The sequence below is a fragment of the Ambystoma mexicanum genome, chromosome 3p (genome assembly GCF_040938575.1).
Source record: "Ambystoma mexicanum isolate Mex_15411 chromosome 3p, UKY_AmexF1_1, whole genome shotgun sequence".
Classification (NCBI taxonomy): domain Eukaryota; kingdom Metazoa; phylum Chordata; class Amphibia; order Caudata; family Ambystomatidae; genus Ambystoma; species Ambystoma mexicanum.
In genome coordinates, this window is record NC_090925.1 from 772,238,965 (window position 1) to 772,257,075 (window position 18,111).

At 48.6% G+C, this 18,111-nt stretch overlaps 1 protein-coding gene across 3 annotated transcripts in view; it reads left to right on the forward strand.

Annotated features, from left to right (window-relative positions):
- The window catches only part of LOC138580850 (zinc finger protein 232-like), a 298,959-nt gene that overhangs the window by 269,522 nt on the left and 11,326 nt on the right, over positions 1 to 18,111 (forward strand). For all 3 annotated transcript variants that reach the window (XM_069651722.1, XM_069651724.1, XM_069651723.1), the window contains one exon: positions 259 to 348. In XM_069651722.1, coding sequence (XP_069507823.1) covers positions 259 to 348 — 90 coding nt within the window. The remainder of the gene's footprint in view (positions 1 to 258; positions 349 to 18,111) is intronic.

The following is an 18,111-nucleotide window of genomic DNA, read 5'->3' on the forward strand; positions in this document are numbered from 1 at the left end:
TTCACTTCAAAACCTATGTTTTCTTTATTCTCTTTTCCTCATAGACCCTACTAGAGTTGTGATACAGTGTACATTCTCATTTATTTTATCTCAGGTCTCTTTAATAAAATTATGTCGGAACATGAGGGTTTTAGGGCACTACCAGATCCTGGGCAACATTTTGAATATCTGTGCACAGGGTGGGGGAGGGTGCCTTATTTTGAATGGTATGTGTTTTTATTGCTGTACATAATAATTTTGAACATGTGATTTTCATAGAAATTATTTCGATAGACGAAGAAGACGAAGAGAACTGTCCAATGGAAATTCAGGAGAGTGAAACAATCAATGACATTAGTATTCAGACTGGTAAGTGAACCAAACTTACCTGTTTTTTTTTTACCTGTACATACTGCATATAAAGGGTTCAGGCATCTAAATGACATTGCTGTATACTTCTCAGTATAATCGTGATCCAATCAGGAGGAATGCTTAGCTTTCTATTGCTGTTGCCTCATGGAACCTTCTCTGATGCAGATGTAGAGAGCATCATACATTTGATCAGATGCAAGTAGATAGGGTATAATGTGAGAAACAAAGCTGCATTGATTATGGTTACTGTGATGAATCCTGCAGTCATCACTGATTCCCTGGTGGTAGTCTCCTCCCACATGGCCAGAGATAGGCAGCTGCTACCTTATCCTGACCCTGGGGATGGTGTCAGGGGGGTGGATCATGCAGAGGGGATGAATGGGGGGAAAGTTATGACTCCTAACAGGGGACGCCTACCCAACGAAAACCCTTTGCCGCAGCTGCACGTTACACCAGTGAGTTAACCCAGGACGTGCCAACAAGTTGATGAACACTTGGGGAATTATTTTGAATATCGACCAAGGATTGTACAAATCTGCTTATCTGAGGTGTCAATTTGGGGAAACTTGGTACAGGCATTGCCAAAAGCCAAAAGACTCTAAGAACAAAATTGACAGACAGAACTTGAACAAACCCCCATATGTGGGATATCAATAAGGGGGAAGTTGGAGCAAGTGATACCTGGAGTCAACAAGGTATATTCAATGAAGAAGTGCAACTGTATTATACTTTAAAGGAAAGTAAACATTGTAGAAAATACCTGGTGAAAGATACGCATCAGGCAGTGAGCCCTTTTTTGGAAAGAGATACCTGGCAGGGGAGTACACCAGGGGATCTGGGAGAACCAGAAGGGTGCAATTCCTGGCAGGAGCGTACACCAGGAATCCATAAAGTAGAAGAAAGGATAAGAGAAATTGAAAGATGCCTGGCAGGAGAGTACACCAGGATATCTAGAGATTCAGTTGAGAAAAGTGTTCTATAGAAAATACATTCTTTTTGCCATACTGAGAAAAGTGTTCTATGGAAAATGCATTTGTTTTACCATCCTGAGATAAATATTTTGTGAAAGAGACATTTCCATTGACTTGAATAGAACATTGTTGGAACAAAACACTTTCAACAGTTTTACTGAGTTAATTCAGGGGAAGGGAATCAACCCCTGAATACAAGGATTTGCTTTGTTGGAATTACACATTTGAACCTTTACATCCTTTTGTTGAGTTGTAAACAGAGACATTTACCTTCACCTTTCGATTGTGTATGTTAGTGTGAGGGTCAGGTATATTTTGGACACAAGGTCAGCTTGCTTTAGTTTTCGTTTAATAGGCAGGGGCACACTCATTAGGATAGGGACAGATAGGCCTTTATCCAAACCCCTTTTTATTTTAATAAATATGGCGAATTTTGAAAAACATTGCAGATTTGTGTCCGCCTCTCATTTCTGACCCTTCACATTGCTTGATTTGAAAAGGATACAGGAAGGCTGCTCAATTGCAATTTAAAGCACAACAAACTAAAATGTTGCTCTTTTTAAGAAGTGCACATACCATTAAGCAGACCATGTTAACCTGGATAAATCACGAATGAGTATAAATAGTCTAGATTTTATTTGATGCTGGAGATGAAAACGCAAGCTACAAACCCTCTTAAAACAGTATCAGTGTGGATATGTCTTCATATACAAAGAAAAGGGCAAAACATTTCTTCATGCTCTAGTACTTCTCCAATTCTGATACTAAACAGAGCCGCTAAGGTACCACCTGGTTTGTGTTTAAACCAAAATAGTTTAAAAATCAAGTATCACCATCACATTTTTAATGGAAACAGAAAGAAAACATTTAGGCCCACATTACAAGTTCGCCGGTATCCCGCTGGTAATACGGGCGGGACACCTGCAAACTGACCTACTGTTTCTGCCGCCTGATATCCCGGAATTTCCAGAATATTGCAGGTTGCGGAACAGCCATTCTTTCCGCATTGCACGCAGTCCCATAGTACTCCATGTAGGGGAATGCCGGTATTACCAACACTGTTATTACCGGTGCCAGTAATACAGCAGTTCTTTGCCGGTGGGGGTCTGATTTACCTCCAGCTCTTGGCTGGAGTTAAATCAGGTAACCCCCAATGGCAAACCTGTAGTTTGGCAGTGTGGTAAAAGTGCCGGTAACAGATTGACCAGCATTTTTACTGGCACTTTTACCGCACAGCCAACCTTTTAATAACCCCTTTAATACCTAGCCCATCACGTCGCCTCCCACGCCATCCACCCCTCTCCTCCCTGCCACATTGTACAGCTGCACCCCTCCTCTGTATCTTACCCCATTGTATATCTGTTCTGTTGTTACCTCTGAAAAGCGCTCCATTATGTATCTGTATTTGTGTATACCTCTGTAAAGGGCTCCATTGCTTCCCGAAGCTAGGTCCACGCTCAATAAATACCATTTTAATAATAATAATAATTGTAAGGAAAGATAAAACAAAAACACACAAATGGTTCTGACTAAAAGAAGGGCATAGAAACAAGGAAAAGGAAGGGTATGCTGTAATATCAAAAAAGCACCCTGCAGTTCAAGAAATAAATGATAAACCAAAGTGGCAGTGGAAAAAAATAAATCATAAACCAAAGTAGCATGTATGTCCAGAAGAGTAACATGTAGAATGCCAAGTCGTTTGGCAACAGTTTGACGCCAGAGGGCAGGGGCAATTGTGTCCCAAGGAAAATTATATTACAATAACTTTAAGTGCTAAATGAATGTTTTCTTTGAGTGTGGGCAAACAAAAAAGTATGTCATATAAATAATAACAAAATGAATGATAAACTATCAGCAAGATAATTATGTAGATTATAAAAGTAAAGAAAAGTTAACCAAATCTTTGTCATTGGAAAGGTTAGCGAAGAAACACATGCAGTTTTGAATCAGCAGTCTGTCATTTGTCAGCCACCCATTTCACTGAGCTGCACAATAAAGATTTTCCATAATAACTTACTAGAAAGTCTTAATTCTACTAAAGACACGCAGGCGAGCATTATGCTTCTCTTTCTTTTATTAAACATATGAAAAGAAGCTCAGCAGCAAGTATTTTCTGTACCTGAGCAAGGAAAGGTAAACATAACAAAAGGTGCAGTAAAATATCAATACAACCACAATAAACCAGAACATTTAGTCCATATAACAGTCTCTGAAGAAGAAAACTCAATTTCCCAGGAGCCTTAGTCAAAGTTCAAGTAGGTCACCAAAACATGGGACCTCAGTTCACCAATAGTAGTGTAGTTGTCCCTCCAAATAGACATAAGCATGATATAACTTCCACTTTCGAGGCTGCGAACTTGGCCGTCCAATCCATGGAAAGAAAGCCGTAACTTGAGGCGTCTAGAGAATTGTGACCAGAGTAGATCCGGAGATCAGGCAGACTTGTCTGTAGACACTGTCGAAAAAAGACAGAAATAGCTGGGTTTACCATCATTTGTAAAACAGTTCACTAATGTAAAGCAACAGAAAATCACAATCTTAATACACTACACTCCACCCAATGAAACGAAGTGTGAGCATAATGGCACTCCAGCAATTTAAAAAGGGAGGGAAAGACAAGGTTATTCAAAATCAAGCAGCACCAACAAGTAAGTAGGCAGGGCAATCTAGAAAAGGCTTACTACAACTAGGATTCAAATCAATAGGCCTGGGCCAATGTTAATGGTTCAGTCTTTGCAGAGGATGACACAGTTCAGAGTAGTTTGCGGTTAAGTCTTTGCCAAGAGTTCGAAACCTTAGTAGAAGAAGAATGCTGTGGCTGAGGCAGAAGTTCCTGCCAGGTCCTGCAGGCTCACGGTTCCTGAAGCGATTGTCGGACTGACAAGAAGGAGGAAGACTGGAGGGTCCTGCACTGCCCAGGGAAGAAACCAGCAGCAGAGCAAAGCAACGAATAAAAGGTGCGCTCCTTAAAACCCAAACAGGGTCCGGTCCTCCTCGCTATCCGGTTCACTCCAGCGGTGCACAGCAAATTCGACCAAGGGAGGGAGGCCTTGCTTGGTGTTTGACGAACTGATTGGTCCCACCAGCTCAAGGGAAGAAGATTCCTTGCAGATCTTCTCTGTCGTCAAAGTGTAGGAGTTTCGGAGCAGGGCTTTACCGGGAGGTTCAGTAGTTGCAGTAGTCCTCTTCCTTCAGCTTCTCTTCGGTTCTCTCGATCCAGTGGCGACTCTGCCTTCCAAGTCCCAGAGACCTGCTTTTTATGCAGTTTTCCCCCATTCACACAGCCTGGCTGTCAATCACACAACAGGGTGGCTGTCCTGGCAGGACAGTCACCTAGCCAATCAAACAAGAGCGCGACTTGGGTCTCCAAGGAGAACCTGTGCAGGGGGCCTAAAACCCCTACCTCACATCCTGTCCACCCAGATACTCAGGTGCCTAAGGAGGGTTTCTGTGCGGAAACCCGCCAAAGGACGGCAAACAAAGGAACTAAACCTGATTTGGCGCGCAGAGTAAAACACGAGAAAGACCTTTACAAAAAGAAATGGCGAATAAACCCAGCCAGAACCAAATAAAACTAAATGGGGTCCAGCGGATTAAATGTTGAGGCTACTAACATAGCCTAACACAGTACGAAGGCTATTTTCATAGTTCGCGGTAGGGAAAAAATGGTAGATGCCACTGCCACCAGACAAATCTTAAAGAAAGGGGAACGAAATAATGTTCCATGAGAGACAGACAAAAAGGGGTAACTATTAACCCTTTCCAGTACTCTATTGAAGATAGTTTGTACTGGGTCTGTGGATTTAAAAAGACTAATAAAGTCAATGGCAACTTTACATGTTCTGGGAGACAGTAGTCAGTCCCAGAAAATGGAGTTTAAAGTGGGAAGTCTGAAAAAGACAACCCTGTGTCACTGAAGTAAAGGTGCTGTGTGACACACAGTAAAAAGATGATGCCTATGGAGTAGGTGAGACTCCACAGTCTATAAACACAAACATGTAAAACACACAGCAAAACACATGTAAGAGTGGGAAAAAAAGGCTCACACTCTTACCAGGTGAAAAAAATAAATCCTAGAAATCCAGCAAAGCTGCTGGGGGACTCAGTAGGTAAGGGAAATTAGCCATTCTGGAGAATTCTCCCTAACACATATTCCTCTTGCGAGGGTGGGAGAGAAATCAGTGTGTTATCGTGCAAGGTCAGATAGCTTGTGGAAAGGCAGTTTCACCAAATGCAATGACATTGAACAAAAGTACTCAAGCGTATCTTGTGCCTCTATTTCTCTAACCGGCGGGATAGCTTGTAGAAAGGCAGTTTCACCAAATGCAATGACATTGAACAAAAGTACTCAAGCGTATCTTGTGCCTGTATTTCTCTAACCGGCTGGATAATGCTCGCCTCTGTGTCTTCAATAGAATTAAGACTTTCTAGTAAGTTATTATGGAAAATCTTTATTCTATGTCAAGACCGGAGGCTCACATTATGCTTGTTTAAAGCATACTTACCACAATGGATGCAGGCTGCTCTACCGATTTCAGGTAGAATTGCTTTAAAATTGACTCACCTGCCCAATCTGCCATCCTCATGATGTCCTCCAAACGTACTCTGACCTGAAAGGCTTTGCAGGCCATGGCACCTCACACGGAGTGAGCGCAGAAGCGATTACTATCTATCCCAACTTGGGATAGAGTCCAACACACTCAGTGTGCCAAAGTCGGGGCGGAAACCGCTCTGTGTGGTTTGTGCAGTGCTATCAATAGCTGTCCGTTAGGGGAGGTCCTAAGAGGAGCCATTACTTCCTCGTAGGCTTTTAAGCACTTGACCAGACAAAGCTTGGGCTGTTCTCTAAAGGCAGGATAAGAAATTACCCTGGAATTGCATTTGTCCTCCTGTATATGTGGAAACCTACGCCATCAGGAGAAAAGGCCCTGCATGCTAAGTCGAGGGCTCTAACATCAGAGACCCTTCAGCAGGAGACCAGGCATGGCTGAGTAGTAAGTTTGCCGGAAAGTGCAGTACGGGATAGCTCCTCATTGTGAGGCCAAGAAAGAAAAAGGTTGAGCACCTTATTCACGTCCCAAGGTTTGTCATAACGAGACGGAGGCGGTACCGAAAGGCGGATACCCTTGAGTAGTCTGTAAACAAGGTCATGTTCTCCTGCAGGGACCCCTTGTACGAGGTCGTGGCCGGCTGAAATTGCAGAGCGGTAAGCATTTACCATCCTGTAGGCGAGGCCTTTCTCAACTAATGAGGCTAGGAAATTCAGAATTTCCCCTACAGGTGCCGAAACTGGATGAAGCCCTCAGTCCAGGCACCAGCCTGTCCAGGCGTTCCAAGAGTTGGAGTATCTCTTGAGGGTTGCAGGAGCCCAGCTGTCATCGATGAGACTGATGGCCTTGAGCGACATTCCTGGAAGTCTCTATCTTGCCCTGAAATCCTCCGCGCTGCCAGGCTCAGTGACCCGCTGAGGAGAAGGGGGTGACATTGCCCCGTTGGATCAATAGCAGATCTGGAAACTGGGGTAGAAGGATTGGAGAATCCGTAGAAAGTTCCAGAAGAACTGGATACCAGGTCTGAGCTGTCCAGACCGGGGCTATGAGGACCAGCTCTGTTCGCTCCTGACGGGTCTTCACCAGGGTACTCGCTATCATGGTGAAGGGGGAAAGGCGTAAAGGATCCCTTCTGTCCAATCCTGCAGACATGCATCTGTGGTGGCCGTCGCCGGATCCGGTCTCCAGCTGTAAAACACTGGGAGCTGAGTGTTGAGGCATGAGGCAAAGAGGTCCCTGGACAAGGGACCCCATATGCTTTGGAGGCAGAGGAAGATATCTCTGTTGAGCCTCCAATCGCTGTAGTTGGTGGAATGACGGGAGTGCCAGTCCGCTACTACCTTCCTCAGTCCTGGGAGATACTCCGCCATGACGGAGATGCGGTGTTCCAGGCAGAAATGCCAAACGTCTTTGGCTAACTCCGCTAGAGGTCTGGAATTGGTGCCATCCAGGTGATTGGTGTATCTTACTGCCGAAATGTTGTCCATTTTCAGTAAAATACAACAACTCACTCTGTCTCTGGCAAATGACTGCACCGCGAAAGAACCCGTTAGGAGCTCCAGGCAGTTGATGTGCATTTCCAGCTCCTGGGGAGACCAAGTCTCTCCTGTGGCCACAGTGCCGCATCTTGCTCCCCAACCGGAGCGGCTGGTGTCTGACTCGATGACTATGTCCGGAGTGGACCCGAAGATGGCTCTGCCATTCCAGGCATCCATGTGCGTTAGCCACCAGATGAGTTCCGTTCTTGCCTGGGGTGATAGTGTCAGACGTTGAAAGTAGGAGAGACTGCACCGCAAGTGCTGTCCTTTCAGTCTCTGTAACTCTTGGTAGTGAAGAGGACCCAGAAATATGGCTTGGATGGATGAGGAGCGGAGACCTATTACTCTCGCTAGTTCTCAGAGAGATATGACATTCCTCTGAAGGAGCCTGCCAATTTCCCGACGAGTTGAGTGTATCTTGGCTATGGGGAGGCAGAGCTGCGAGCTCTGTGTATCCACTACGAATCCTAGGAATTCTAGGTTCCTATATGGGCAGAAAATTGATTTCTCCCAATTTATGAGGAAACCGAGACTGCGTAGCAGATCTATGGTGAATTTGGCCTGTTGTTGTACCAGAATTTCGAGACTGAGCCATAACGATTATGTTGTCTAGGTAAATTATTAATCTGATGCCCTGCTCTCTTAGATGAGCTACTACTGGCCTTAGGAGTTTGGTGAATACCCATGGTGCTGAGGAAAGCCCGAAAGTGAAGCTTGTACACTCCCAGTCCCGGTTCTTCCAGGACAACCTCAGGTAACTTATGTGGGATGGGTGTATGGGCACTGCTAGGTAAGTGTCCTTGAGGTCTAGGTGGATGAGCCAGTCGCCTGGTCTCAGGATGTCTCTCAGCATGTGTACACCCTCCATATTGAAGTGGCGATAGACTATGAAATCGTTCAGAGCCCTGAGATTTATCACCGGGCGTACCTTTTTTTTCCTGTGAACCAAAAATATGGGACTGAAGAAGCCGCCCTGGTTTGAGCAGGGACGAATTGCCTGTTTCTGGTGTAGGATGCATACTTCCTACTATTAGGGCGGGACGACTTGCCTGAGCAAAGAATCCTAGGCGCAAATCTCAAGCTGTGTCCCTGACCCAGGCGTCCCCCGATAAGGAATCCCACGCTCGCGCAACGAGAGCTAATCTCCCTCCTATGGGTGGCTGTGGCTGGCGCTGCTATGGGTACACTGACCTGTTGGCTGTTGTTGGGCTGGATATCTTGAGGCTTTTCTCCGGCTACAACCTCTTCCTCGCCCCCTTGATTGGAAGAAGGTGTCTGAGTGGTCATGTCAGGCATTGTGTTGGTCTCTGGAATGGTGAGATCTTCTATCGAATGAATATCGGCCGAAGGAGCGACCCCTTCCTCGTCCGGCCTGGGAAACAATCTTGGAGGTGAAAACCCTTTTAATGGATGCTTGGGCCTTGTCCAAGGCGGTGAAGGTGCCAACAAATTTGGACATTTCTTTCATAAATGGGTCTCCGAATAGGAGACCCGTGGCTGCTGCTCCGGATTCGGTGTCTGCTAGCTCTCCTAGCTTGGAATCAATTTTTAGCAGGATGCCTTTCCTGCGCTCCGCGGATATGGCACAATTGGCGTTCCCCAGTAAACAGAGTGCTCGCTGGGCCCAACTTGAAAGAATTACTGGATCAATTGAGTTGCCTGTGTCAATGGCTGTTTCGGCCAGGTCCACTATTTTTGCGCAGGAGTATCTTGCAAGTGCCCTTCCATGCTGTCTAGGCGTTGCTGGTTGGGCAAAAGCATTTCTGCAACAGCTTTCTTTTTTTTTTTAATAACATATTTTATTGAAGGTTTTTGAACATTCATACAACATACCAACTGTTTCCCCCCACCCTCCCTCTCCCTTTGCCGGGTCGATCGTCGATCTGTTCGTCTCTTGCCACTCTGTACATCACCTTTCCAGTAATATGTTCTTTGACGTGTCCATGTTGTGCTCCTGCGCTTCCTGCTCTCCCACCCCTCAGACCGATCTCAGGTCACACGTTCTTCCCACTTTCCCCAGATTTTTGTGGCCTTTGCCGGGCATCCCCGTGCTGTATAAATTCAGAGTTCTTTCGCCACGCAGATGTCCATTTCGTTGGACCACTGAGCCGCTGTCGGGCACTCCGGGGCTCCCCATTTCTGTGCAATCTCACGTTTTATCAGGCCCATTGCTGTGGAGAGTGTTAGGGAGAATTCTCTCTTTAGGCTGAATTTCCTAACCTAGTGAGTCCCCCAGCAGCTTTGCTGGATTTCTGGAGTTTGTTTCTTTCTCCTACCAAGAGTGAGACTCTTTTTCTCCCACTCTTGGACATGATTTATGGTGTTCCTTTGACTGTTAATGTGTTTTATGGGCTATGGGGTCCTTTACTCCATAGGGTCTCATGTGTTTTTACTATGTGTGTTACACAGCACCCTCCGTGCAGTGACACAGGGGTGTCATAGTGACACCCCACCCCACCATAGACTCCATACCCTGGGACTGACTACTGTCTCCCAGGGCATGTAAAGTCACCATTGGCTTTACTAGTCCCAAATTATTAACAGAAACCAGTACAAACCATCATATTGGTACTGGTCGGCGCAATTCGATTGCCCCGGGGTCTGTTAGTCGAGGGGGCACGTCTCCGTCCCCCCTGATCGAGTTTTGGCTGGTGGCAGTGGATACTACTTTTTATATTCGACCGCGAATATATCCCTATGGGATTTTCCCATTGTTCGAGGCTACCAACTTTAATTATTTAATTCTCATAGCCTCGAACATAACACCGGTTTATTTAATTAATATTAATTCGCCATTTGGTATTTTTCGCTAGGACTCGATTCTAAAATGGCGTTTGTGTTCTCTTCTGTGACTCCAACCCAAGTCGAGCCCTTTGTTCCACTTTTTGGCGGGCTTCTCCACAGAAGCCTCCAAAAGTGGTGCCACTCTGTCTGGGTACCACAGGGTGTGTGCGAGGGGGTTTAGGCACCCTGGACTGAGTTACCTTGGTAACTCAAGTCGCACTCTTGTGTGATTGGCCCAAGTGGTGAGCCGGCCGGCTCACCACTTAGCATGTTTGATTGACAGCTAGGCTGAGTGAATGGGAGTATGCTGCATAAAAGCAGGGCTTTGGGGACTGGAACTTCAGAAGTCGACACAGGACCTGAGAATCCGACGAGGGAGAATCTGAGCCGACCTACCACGACGACACCACCGGTGGATCCCTGCGGAACCGACTCACCACTTCCCGACGACAGAGAAGATCTCCCGGCTGGAGAGGTTTCTTCCCCTGACTGGTGGGCACAACCAGTTTACCTTCTTCTCTTCGCACCCCAGACCGGCTTCTGGTCGAATTGCCCGTGCCAAGCACCCCAGCAACCGGATAGCCACTTACCACTGGACCGCGAATTACAGGACTGCTCCTTTTATCTGAGAAACTCTGCGGCTGGTTTCTTCCCTGGCAGTGCAACGGACTCCTGTCTTCCTCCCTGACGAGATCTTCTTTTCCCCCGGACGAAGCACCGACTTGCATCCGCTGCCAGCAACAACTGCCCCCGCTGGAGTATTCTCACCACTTTAAGGTACCGTGTCCACCAGGCCTCCCTTTCTAAAGATTGCTACAAGGTAATAATAATCCCTTAACCTTCTGTTCTGGGCTGGCCGCCTTGACCCTCTAACTGGTCTCTTTCTTTGGTCCAACTCTTTTTGAACCTTTTCAAGACTTTTGTGCACTACAACCGTGTGACCTTGGACACATTTCGTTTTGATCCTCTTAAAGCGGATCCGGCCTACTGACTCTAAACTCACAGTGTTACTTTGCCTTTCTCTCTTGTTGTGTTTGTGAAAAAGTGTTGGGATCTGTTTCAATTTATTCTCTGCTTTTCTCTCCCTTTTTAAAACGAATTATTAGAGTGCCATCTACGTTAAGCGCTCACCGCTGTCTGAAAATAAGTGGGGCTTTACTTAATAATAATAATAATAATAATAATAATAATAATAATAATTAGGCTTTTATATAGCGCTACAAACCCTCAGGTATCTGAGCGCTGCTTATTATTACCCACGGTGTGTGGTGCTCATTTATCGACCTCGGAAGGATGAAAGGCTGAGTTTGGCCCCGCCGGGATTCGAACCTGCGTTAACAGGCTCTGCACGGGTGTCAAAGCGGGCGCTCTACTCGCTGTGCCACTTGACCGGCTTAAGAGTTGTGTTGTATTCTTTTAAGGGAGTGTATATCTTTTAGTGACCGTGTTTTTTTGGATTGCTTACTATTAGTGCCTGTGTGTTTTTCTAGATGTGGTTTTAAATAAATAATTATATCTCTTTTACACCTGGCTCTGGTCAGTGTTTACTTGTTCTATTGTGTTCTTTTGACCTATTGTGAATACTCTGTATACTGCCTAACTCTTCTTGAGGGAAGACTGACTGCTCAACCATAGCTACCAAGTGAATCTGTGTGGTACAGACTGCTACCAAGTGGTTTACTGCCAAACACCTGTAGTCCTAAATCTTTTGCAGTGGTCCCAGAGGGAACTGCACAGGTTTCTGCCTAACAGAGAGAAGAATGCCCTCCCATTTGTTCGAGATGTTCTCATCTGGGACCCCCAGTAACATTATTGCGCGTCGCAAATCTATCGTGCGACCCAGTGCTTTTGCCAAAATTTGTAAGCATTGTGTCCGGAAGGTCTTGATTTTAGGGCAGTCCCAGAGGAGATGGATGAAGGTGCCCTCTTCCCCCCGGCATTTCAAACAGTTTGGATCCGTTGCCCTTCCCCAACCAAAAAGGGCTACTCGGGGGTAGTATACCCTGTGAAGTATCTTTAGCTGTACCAGTCTTATTCTGGAGTCTATAGAGATTTCACGTGGATGCATGAGAACCTGGATCCAGTCCTCAGGCTCAATGTCCCCGACATCCCAGTCCCATCTGGCTTTGAGGCTGGTCAGCTCTGGGGTGGCGAATGCATTAATAGCTTTATATAGAGTGGTAGTTACCTTGGTGGGGATGTGTTGTGGAAGTAAGTTGCGTTCCAGGGGCGTGTAATCTGGGGCGTCAGCAAGTGCTTGCCTGTGGCCACTAAGTGCGTGTGATAATTGTGTGTAGTGGTAGTGTTCTGCTGCCGAAATACCATATTCCTGCTGGAGCATTTCAAACGAAAGAATAGAGCCCTTTGTTAAGATATTTCCTATCATGGTTATTCCGGCCCTCACCCGCCGGGTCCAGGCAGGCAGCTTCCACACCTCCGTCATCATGTGGTTATTCCATAGTGGTTGGGCCATGGTAATCTTGTTCCCCCGCCTATGTGCTTGTGTGCCTGCCTCCAGTCGATCGCGATGTGAGAGGACGTTGTCTGTGCGGGGGGTCTGGATAGGCGTTGATACATTGTTGGGAGTGGTGGGGAATCTTGCCTGAAGGGTAGTTCTGCTCTGATGTGTGGTAGATCGCGGTCCCCATGGAGGAGGTCATTGACTGTGTTTAGTTGACTGGCCCAGTAGTAGGACTTCAAGTGTGGGACTCCAATACCCCCCTCCCAGATCGATCGCTGCAGCGTGGTCAGCGCAATTCGAGGTTGCCCCCTTCCATATCGATTCCCTGAGGAGTCGTTCCACCCGGACAAATTCCGAGTTTGGTATGGCCAGTGGGGCGTTCTGCAGTACATAGAGAAACCGTGGAAGTGCCATCATTTTGAAGAGGGCCGCCCTTCCCATGAATGTGAGGGGGAGGTGCATCCAATGTCGTAGTGGGTGCAGGTTGTGATGCACATACTCTGAGAGAACCCCGGAAACCCATATGCCCAGATAGCGGAAGCCTTCTCTTTCTATTCGGTATGGGGAGTCCCGGGGGATTGCCAGATCATCCCCTTTTACTGGGAAGAGAACTGATTCCCCCCAGTTTACTCTAAGGCCACTGAAGTCTCCATAGGTCTTTAACATTTGGTTTATGATTGGGCATGGCTTGGTCTGGATTACTCAGGTAGAGTAATAGGTCGTCCGCATAAAGGGAAAGCTTGTCCTCCCATCCATTTGGCCAACGGAATCCGGACCACGTGGCGACCTGTCAGAGCCATCGGGCCAGTGGCTCGATTGCTAGGGCGAAGAGGAGGGGAGATAGAGGACAGCCCTGCCGGGTGCCTCTGCCCAGCGGGAAGGTCCCGGAGGTCCAGCCGTTCACCCTAACTGTAGCTAGTGGGGTTTCATATAGGAGTTGAATCCAGCTAAGGAAAGTTTCGCCGATGCCCATGCGCCTCATTGTTGCCCAGAGGCTAGCCCACACCACCGAATCGAACGCTTTCTCGAAATCAATTGCGAGGATGCGAGTGGAGTGTTAAGGGTTGGGGCCTCTTCCAATAGCAGGTGTAATCGGCGTAGGTTCATTCTGGTCGATCTTTGCGGCATGAAGCCGCATTGATCTTGATGGACCAGTGAGGATATTACCCCTTGGCGCCTGTTGGCCAGTACTTTGGCCAGGATTTTAGTTTCACTGTTGAGAAACGATATCGGTCTATACGATGTGCACTGATCGGGGGGTTTGCCTTTTTTGGGAATGACCACTATGTTGGCCGTTCGTAGATCACGTGGGAGGGTGCCCTGTTCTTTGGCAGCGAGGAATAGGTCACGGAGGGGGGCGGCCATCTTATTGCTGCCCAATTTCTTCCAGGTCTCGGCCGGGAAGCCGTTCGGGCCAGGTGTCTTCCCAGATTGTAGCTGGGTCATGGCTTCTGCTATTTTGGTTTCGTCTAATCCCCTGTCTAAGTGAGTCCTCTGCAATTCCGATAACTGCGGAAGCACAATCTCATCCAGGAGGGAAGCGTCTGTGGGGACCGTTGGGGCGGCGTAAAGCGTAGTATAGAATTTGGCAAAGGCCTCCGCTATTTCTGGGTCTGTTCAGGGCCGGCCCGTTCGGGCCGTCGGTGATCTGTCTGACATGTCTGTGCCCCTCCTCCCGTCTTTCCAGAAATGCCAATAGTTTGCTGGCTTTGTCCCCTTGCTCATAAATTCTGGTCTTTGATTCCCAATGCGCCTGCCGTGCTTTATCAAGCGCTGTGTTATGGAGTGATGCTCTAGCCTTCAGGAGGGAGTGGTGTATTTCCGGGGAAGCGTTAGATATATATCTGGTTTCCCATTTCTTTACTTCCTCCTCTGCCTCCTTCACCTTCCTGTGATGTGCTCTCTTTTGGTTACAGATCCAGGCTGTCATTTCCCCCCTGAGCACTGTTTTATGTGCCTCCCATAATATCACAGGGTCCTCTACCGAGCCCGTATTGATCTCAGAGAATTAATTGGATTTGTCTGTGATGTGCTCCACGAACTCGGGGAGGCCCAGGTAGTAGCCATTTAGCTGCCATGTTTTGGGCGGCAGGGGACGATCCGTACGGAGCGTCACCTCCAGGGGAGAGTGGTCTGATATACCCCAGTGAAGGAAATTTGCTGATATAACCCTATATGCTTCTGGGGCCGGGAGGAACAGGTAATCAAACCTGGATAAGGATGCATGGACCCCCGAGTGGAAGGAAAATCCTTGGTCTGTAGGGTGGAGTTCTCTCCACACGTCGCTCAGACCAAGCGCTGATGTGAAGGTCGCCAGCCGCGTGGGACAGTCTGGGTTCCGGCTGCGGATGTGTGTCCGGTCAAGTGTGTTGCACATAACATTGTTAAAATCCCCCCCCACGATCCACACCTCTGCTTGCTGTTCTGCCATCAGGGCCATCACCTCCCTCAGGAGACCCTCCCCCAACCCCGGCGGGGAATATATCGCTAGGATGGCCATTGTCTCTCCCCTCTGCACACCCCGGATCATCACAAAACGGCCCGAGGTGTCCTGTACCACAGCAGATAGATCAAACGGGAGTCGCTTATGTGAAAGGATCAGGGCGCCCCGGGAGCCCATCGTGTACCCTGCATGGTATGCTAGTCGGTAATTAGTTCTGCGAAAGAACTGGCAGGTTGAACCCGCTAATTGGGTCTCGGTTAGGAGGGCTATGTCGGGAGAGCGTCTGTTAAGGAATTGCGTGACTAATCATCGTTTTATACTTGAGCCCATGCCGTTTACGTTCCAAGTAATGATTTTGAGCGACCTGTGGCGTTCGTTGGGTGTCATTGGGGCTAATGCGTTTCCATAAGTGGGGTCATCTTGGTGCTGTGTGGTCATTGCTTCCTAGAGATCTGGAAGGTTGTGCCAGATGGGTGCATGGTGCGTTTGGCCGTGGAGATGTGGCGTATGTGTGAGGTGGAGGCGTTGGCATCAGACATGGTGTGTTCGGTGGCATCTTGATCAATGTGCATATAGTGTGATTTCCCGGAAAGTAACTAACATAGAACTGTATCCCTTCCCCCCTCCCCATACTCCTCCCCAACATGAAGTATCTGTCACCCAAACTTTACTGGCCCTCAAAACTGTGTCGCCAGATTAACTTAATGTGAACTGTGGTCACCTTCCCACCAATTTACTACTCGTTTGCGGGTCTGGTAACTCGGGTCAGGGGCGTGGTGTCCGCCGATGGCATGGTGTGTTAGCGATGGCAGCGCGTGACTCTCTGTTCAATTGTGTGAGAGCGACGGCATCCCATCACTGGTGTCGTCCCGGGAGGAGCGTTGCATTGCAAATGGTTGCAAGAAAGGATCGATCGTTGAGGGTACTGATGTTACCGTGAGTTCCCATCTCTGGCCAACATGACTGTTCCAGGAACCTTATCAGGGATAGCGGTCTTCGTCCGGGTCCGCTGGGATCTCCGATATGGGTCGTTGGGCGGGGGTCTTGATCTACCTCTGCGGTTTTCAACGGGTGCAGTCCAGTCCCGTACGATATGGGTCTTGGCCCATTTCCAGGCTTCCTGAGGATCGGTGAAGTGGACGGTTTTACCTTCATGCTGGATTTTTAACTGGGCTGGTTCCCAGCCCGTATCTCACGTTCATAGAGTGGAGCTTCCTTTTAAGGTGCTCGAAGGATTGTCTGGCTTTCTGGACCTCACGGGTATAGTCTGGATAGAAAGCAGTTCTGGCTCCGTTATATGTCATTGTCCCTTTGGTTCGGGCCATTTGTAAAATGGCGTCCCTGTCTCGATAATTGAGGAGCCTTGCGATGATTGTCCTTGGGGGTGCGCCCGGGCGGCCTGCGGGTATGCGGTGTGCGCGTTCCACCGAGAAAAAGTTTGAGAGAGTCTTTGGCGCATACAGGTCTGCCAACCATTCCTCCAGAAAGAGCTCCATGCTGGGTCCCTCTTCACATTCCGGCAGTCCCAGGATGCGAATATTGTTGCGGCGGGACCTGCCTTCTCCCTCATCCACTCGGGCCTCCAGGGTTTTCTATCTGGTTAGTGCTTGCGCCAGTTGTTGGTGTACCCCACAAGGCCATCCTCCACACCGGAGATACGTTGTTCCGCCTCCCCAGTTCGGGATGACAGTTTTTGGAGGTCATGGCGGAGGAATGAGACCGCGGTAGGGATGGCGTCCATTTTTTGCTCCACCGAGGAACGCGAGCTGGCGATGGCGGCCATCACATCCTTGAGCAAGAGGGTCTCGTCTGGCGGAGGGGGGGTCCCCCCTGGGTCCTCAGTGCCCTGTACGGTGGATGTGCTTGTGGCGTATTGGACCATGGTACTTTGTGTCAAGGTCTTTCTGCTTTTATCTTTGCCCATGGTGTTGCTTTGTGTAGGGCCCCGTATATCTGTCAGTGCCAGTGGAGGAGGCCCCGTTCGACGGGATTGGCTTCTTTTGCGCACTGGAGGTGTCGGTATGCTTCTGCCCTTATTGCGTGTACGGGCGTAAGTTGCTGTTTCCCCCAGGGGCACTCCCTATGGGCACATCAGATTCGGGTTGGCAGGTCCCGTGTGGCGGCTTACCCGTGGCCGTTCACTTAGTTCCAGGGTCCGGGGGTGGCGGGGTGGATTCCGAGCTGTCGCCGCCTGTGTCGGGTTCCCCCTCTGGGGGGATCTGCTCTCCGTCTCCGGGGGTGGACCGAGTCGTCCACACCCCGTCCCCTGGCCGCGCCACACGGCTCCGGCAGCAGTTCTAGCCGATGTCACAGGCCGGGGGCTCGCCCACTCTGGTCTTCCCCGCCCCGGCCGTACCGGGGACAGATGACAGGATTCGGTGGCGGCGCACCCTCAGATCGCCCCGGGGATCATGGCGCGGCTGCTGCATTCAGCAGTCGGGGCTCGAGAGCTGCATTCGCTAATCCCTTTCACGTTTCAGCTGGTCTTGGAGACGGCCATCTTGTTCGGGCTCGGGAAGTTCCCGGGCGAAACTTCCAACGCCGATATCTCGTGTTTCCCTTTGCGAACATAGCTCTGTTCTCCGCCGGGTATTGCTTCGAGGTTCCGCCGCCTGGAGTTATCTTTATTTTGCTTTTACATGGTCCATATGGCAGGATTTTGCAGGATGTTTCAGGTGGCCACGGAAGCGCCGTAGATTCACGTCTTCATCGCGCGCTCGCTGGCCACGCCCCCCTGCAACAGCTTTCTTGATGCTGGTCTCCACAGAAGATCCCAGTACCTTCTTGAAGCTGTCTGCCATGGCCACTTCATCAATCTGGTAAGCAACCTCCTCATATTCTGACCAATCTTGGTCTGCCTGAGGGGAGTACTGAGCTGCCATAATGCTAATGTAGATAAACTTTGATGCACCTTTCTCTCACCTTTTTTTTATTTTTTTTTATTATATCCTGTGGGCAAACAGACCGCCTTCTCTCCAGCCCACTGCAGTCTATTAAAAGGGGTGCGCTTTGG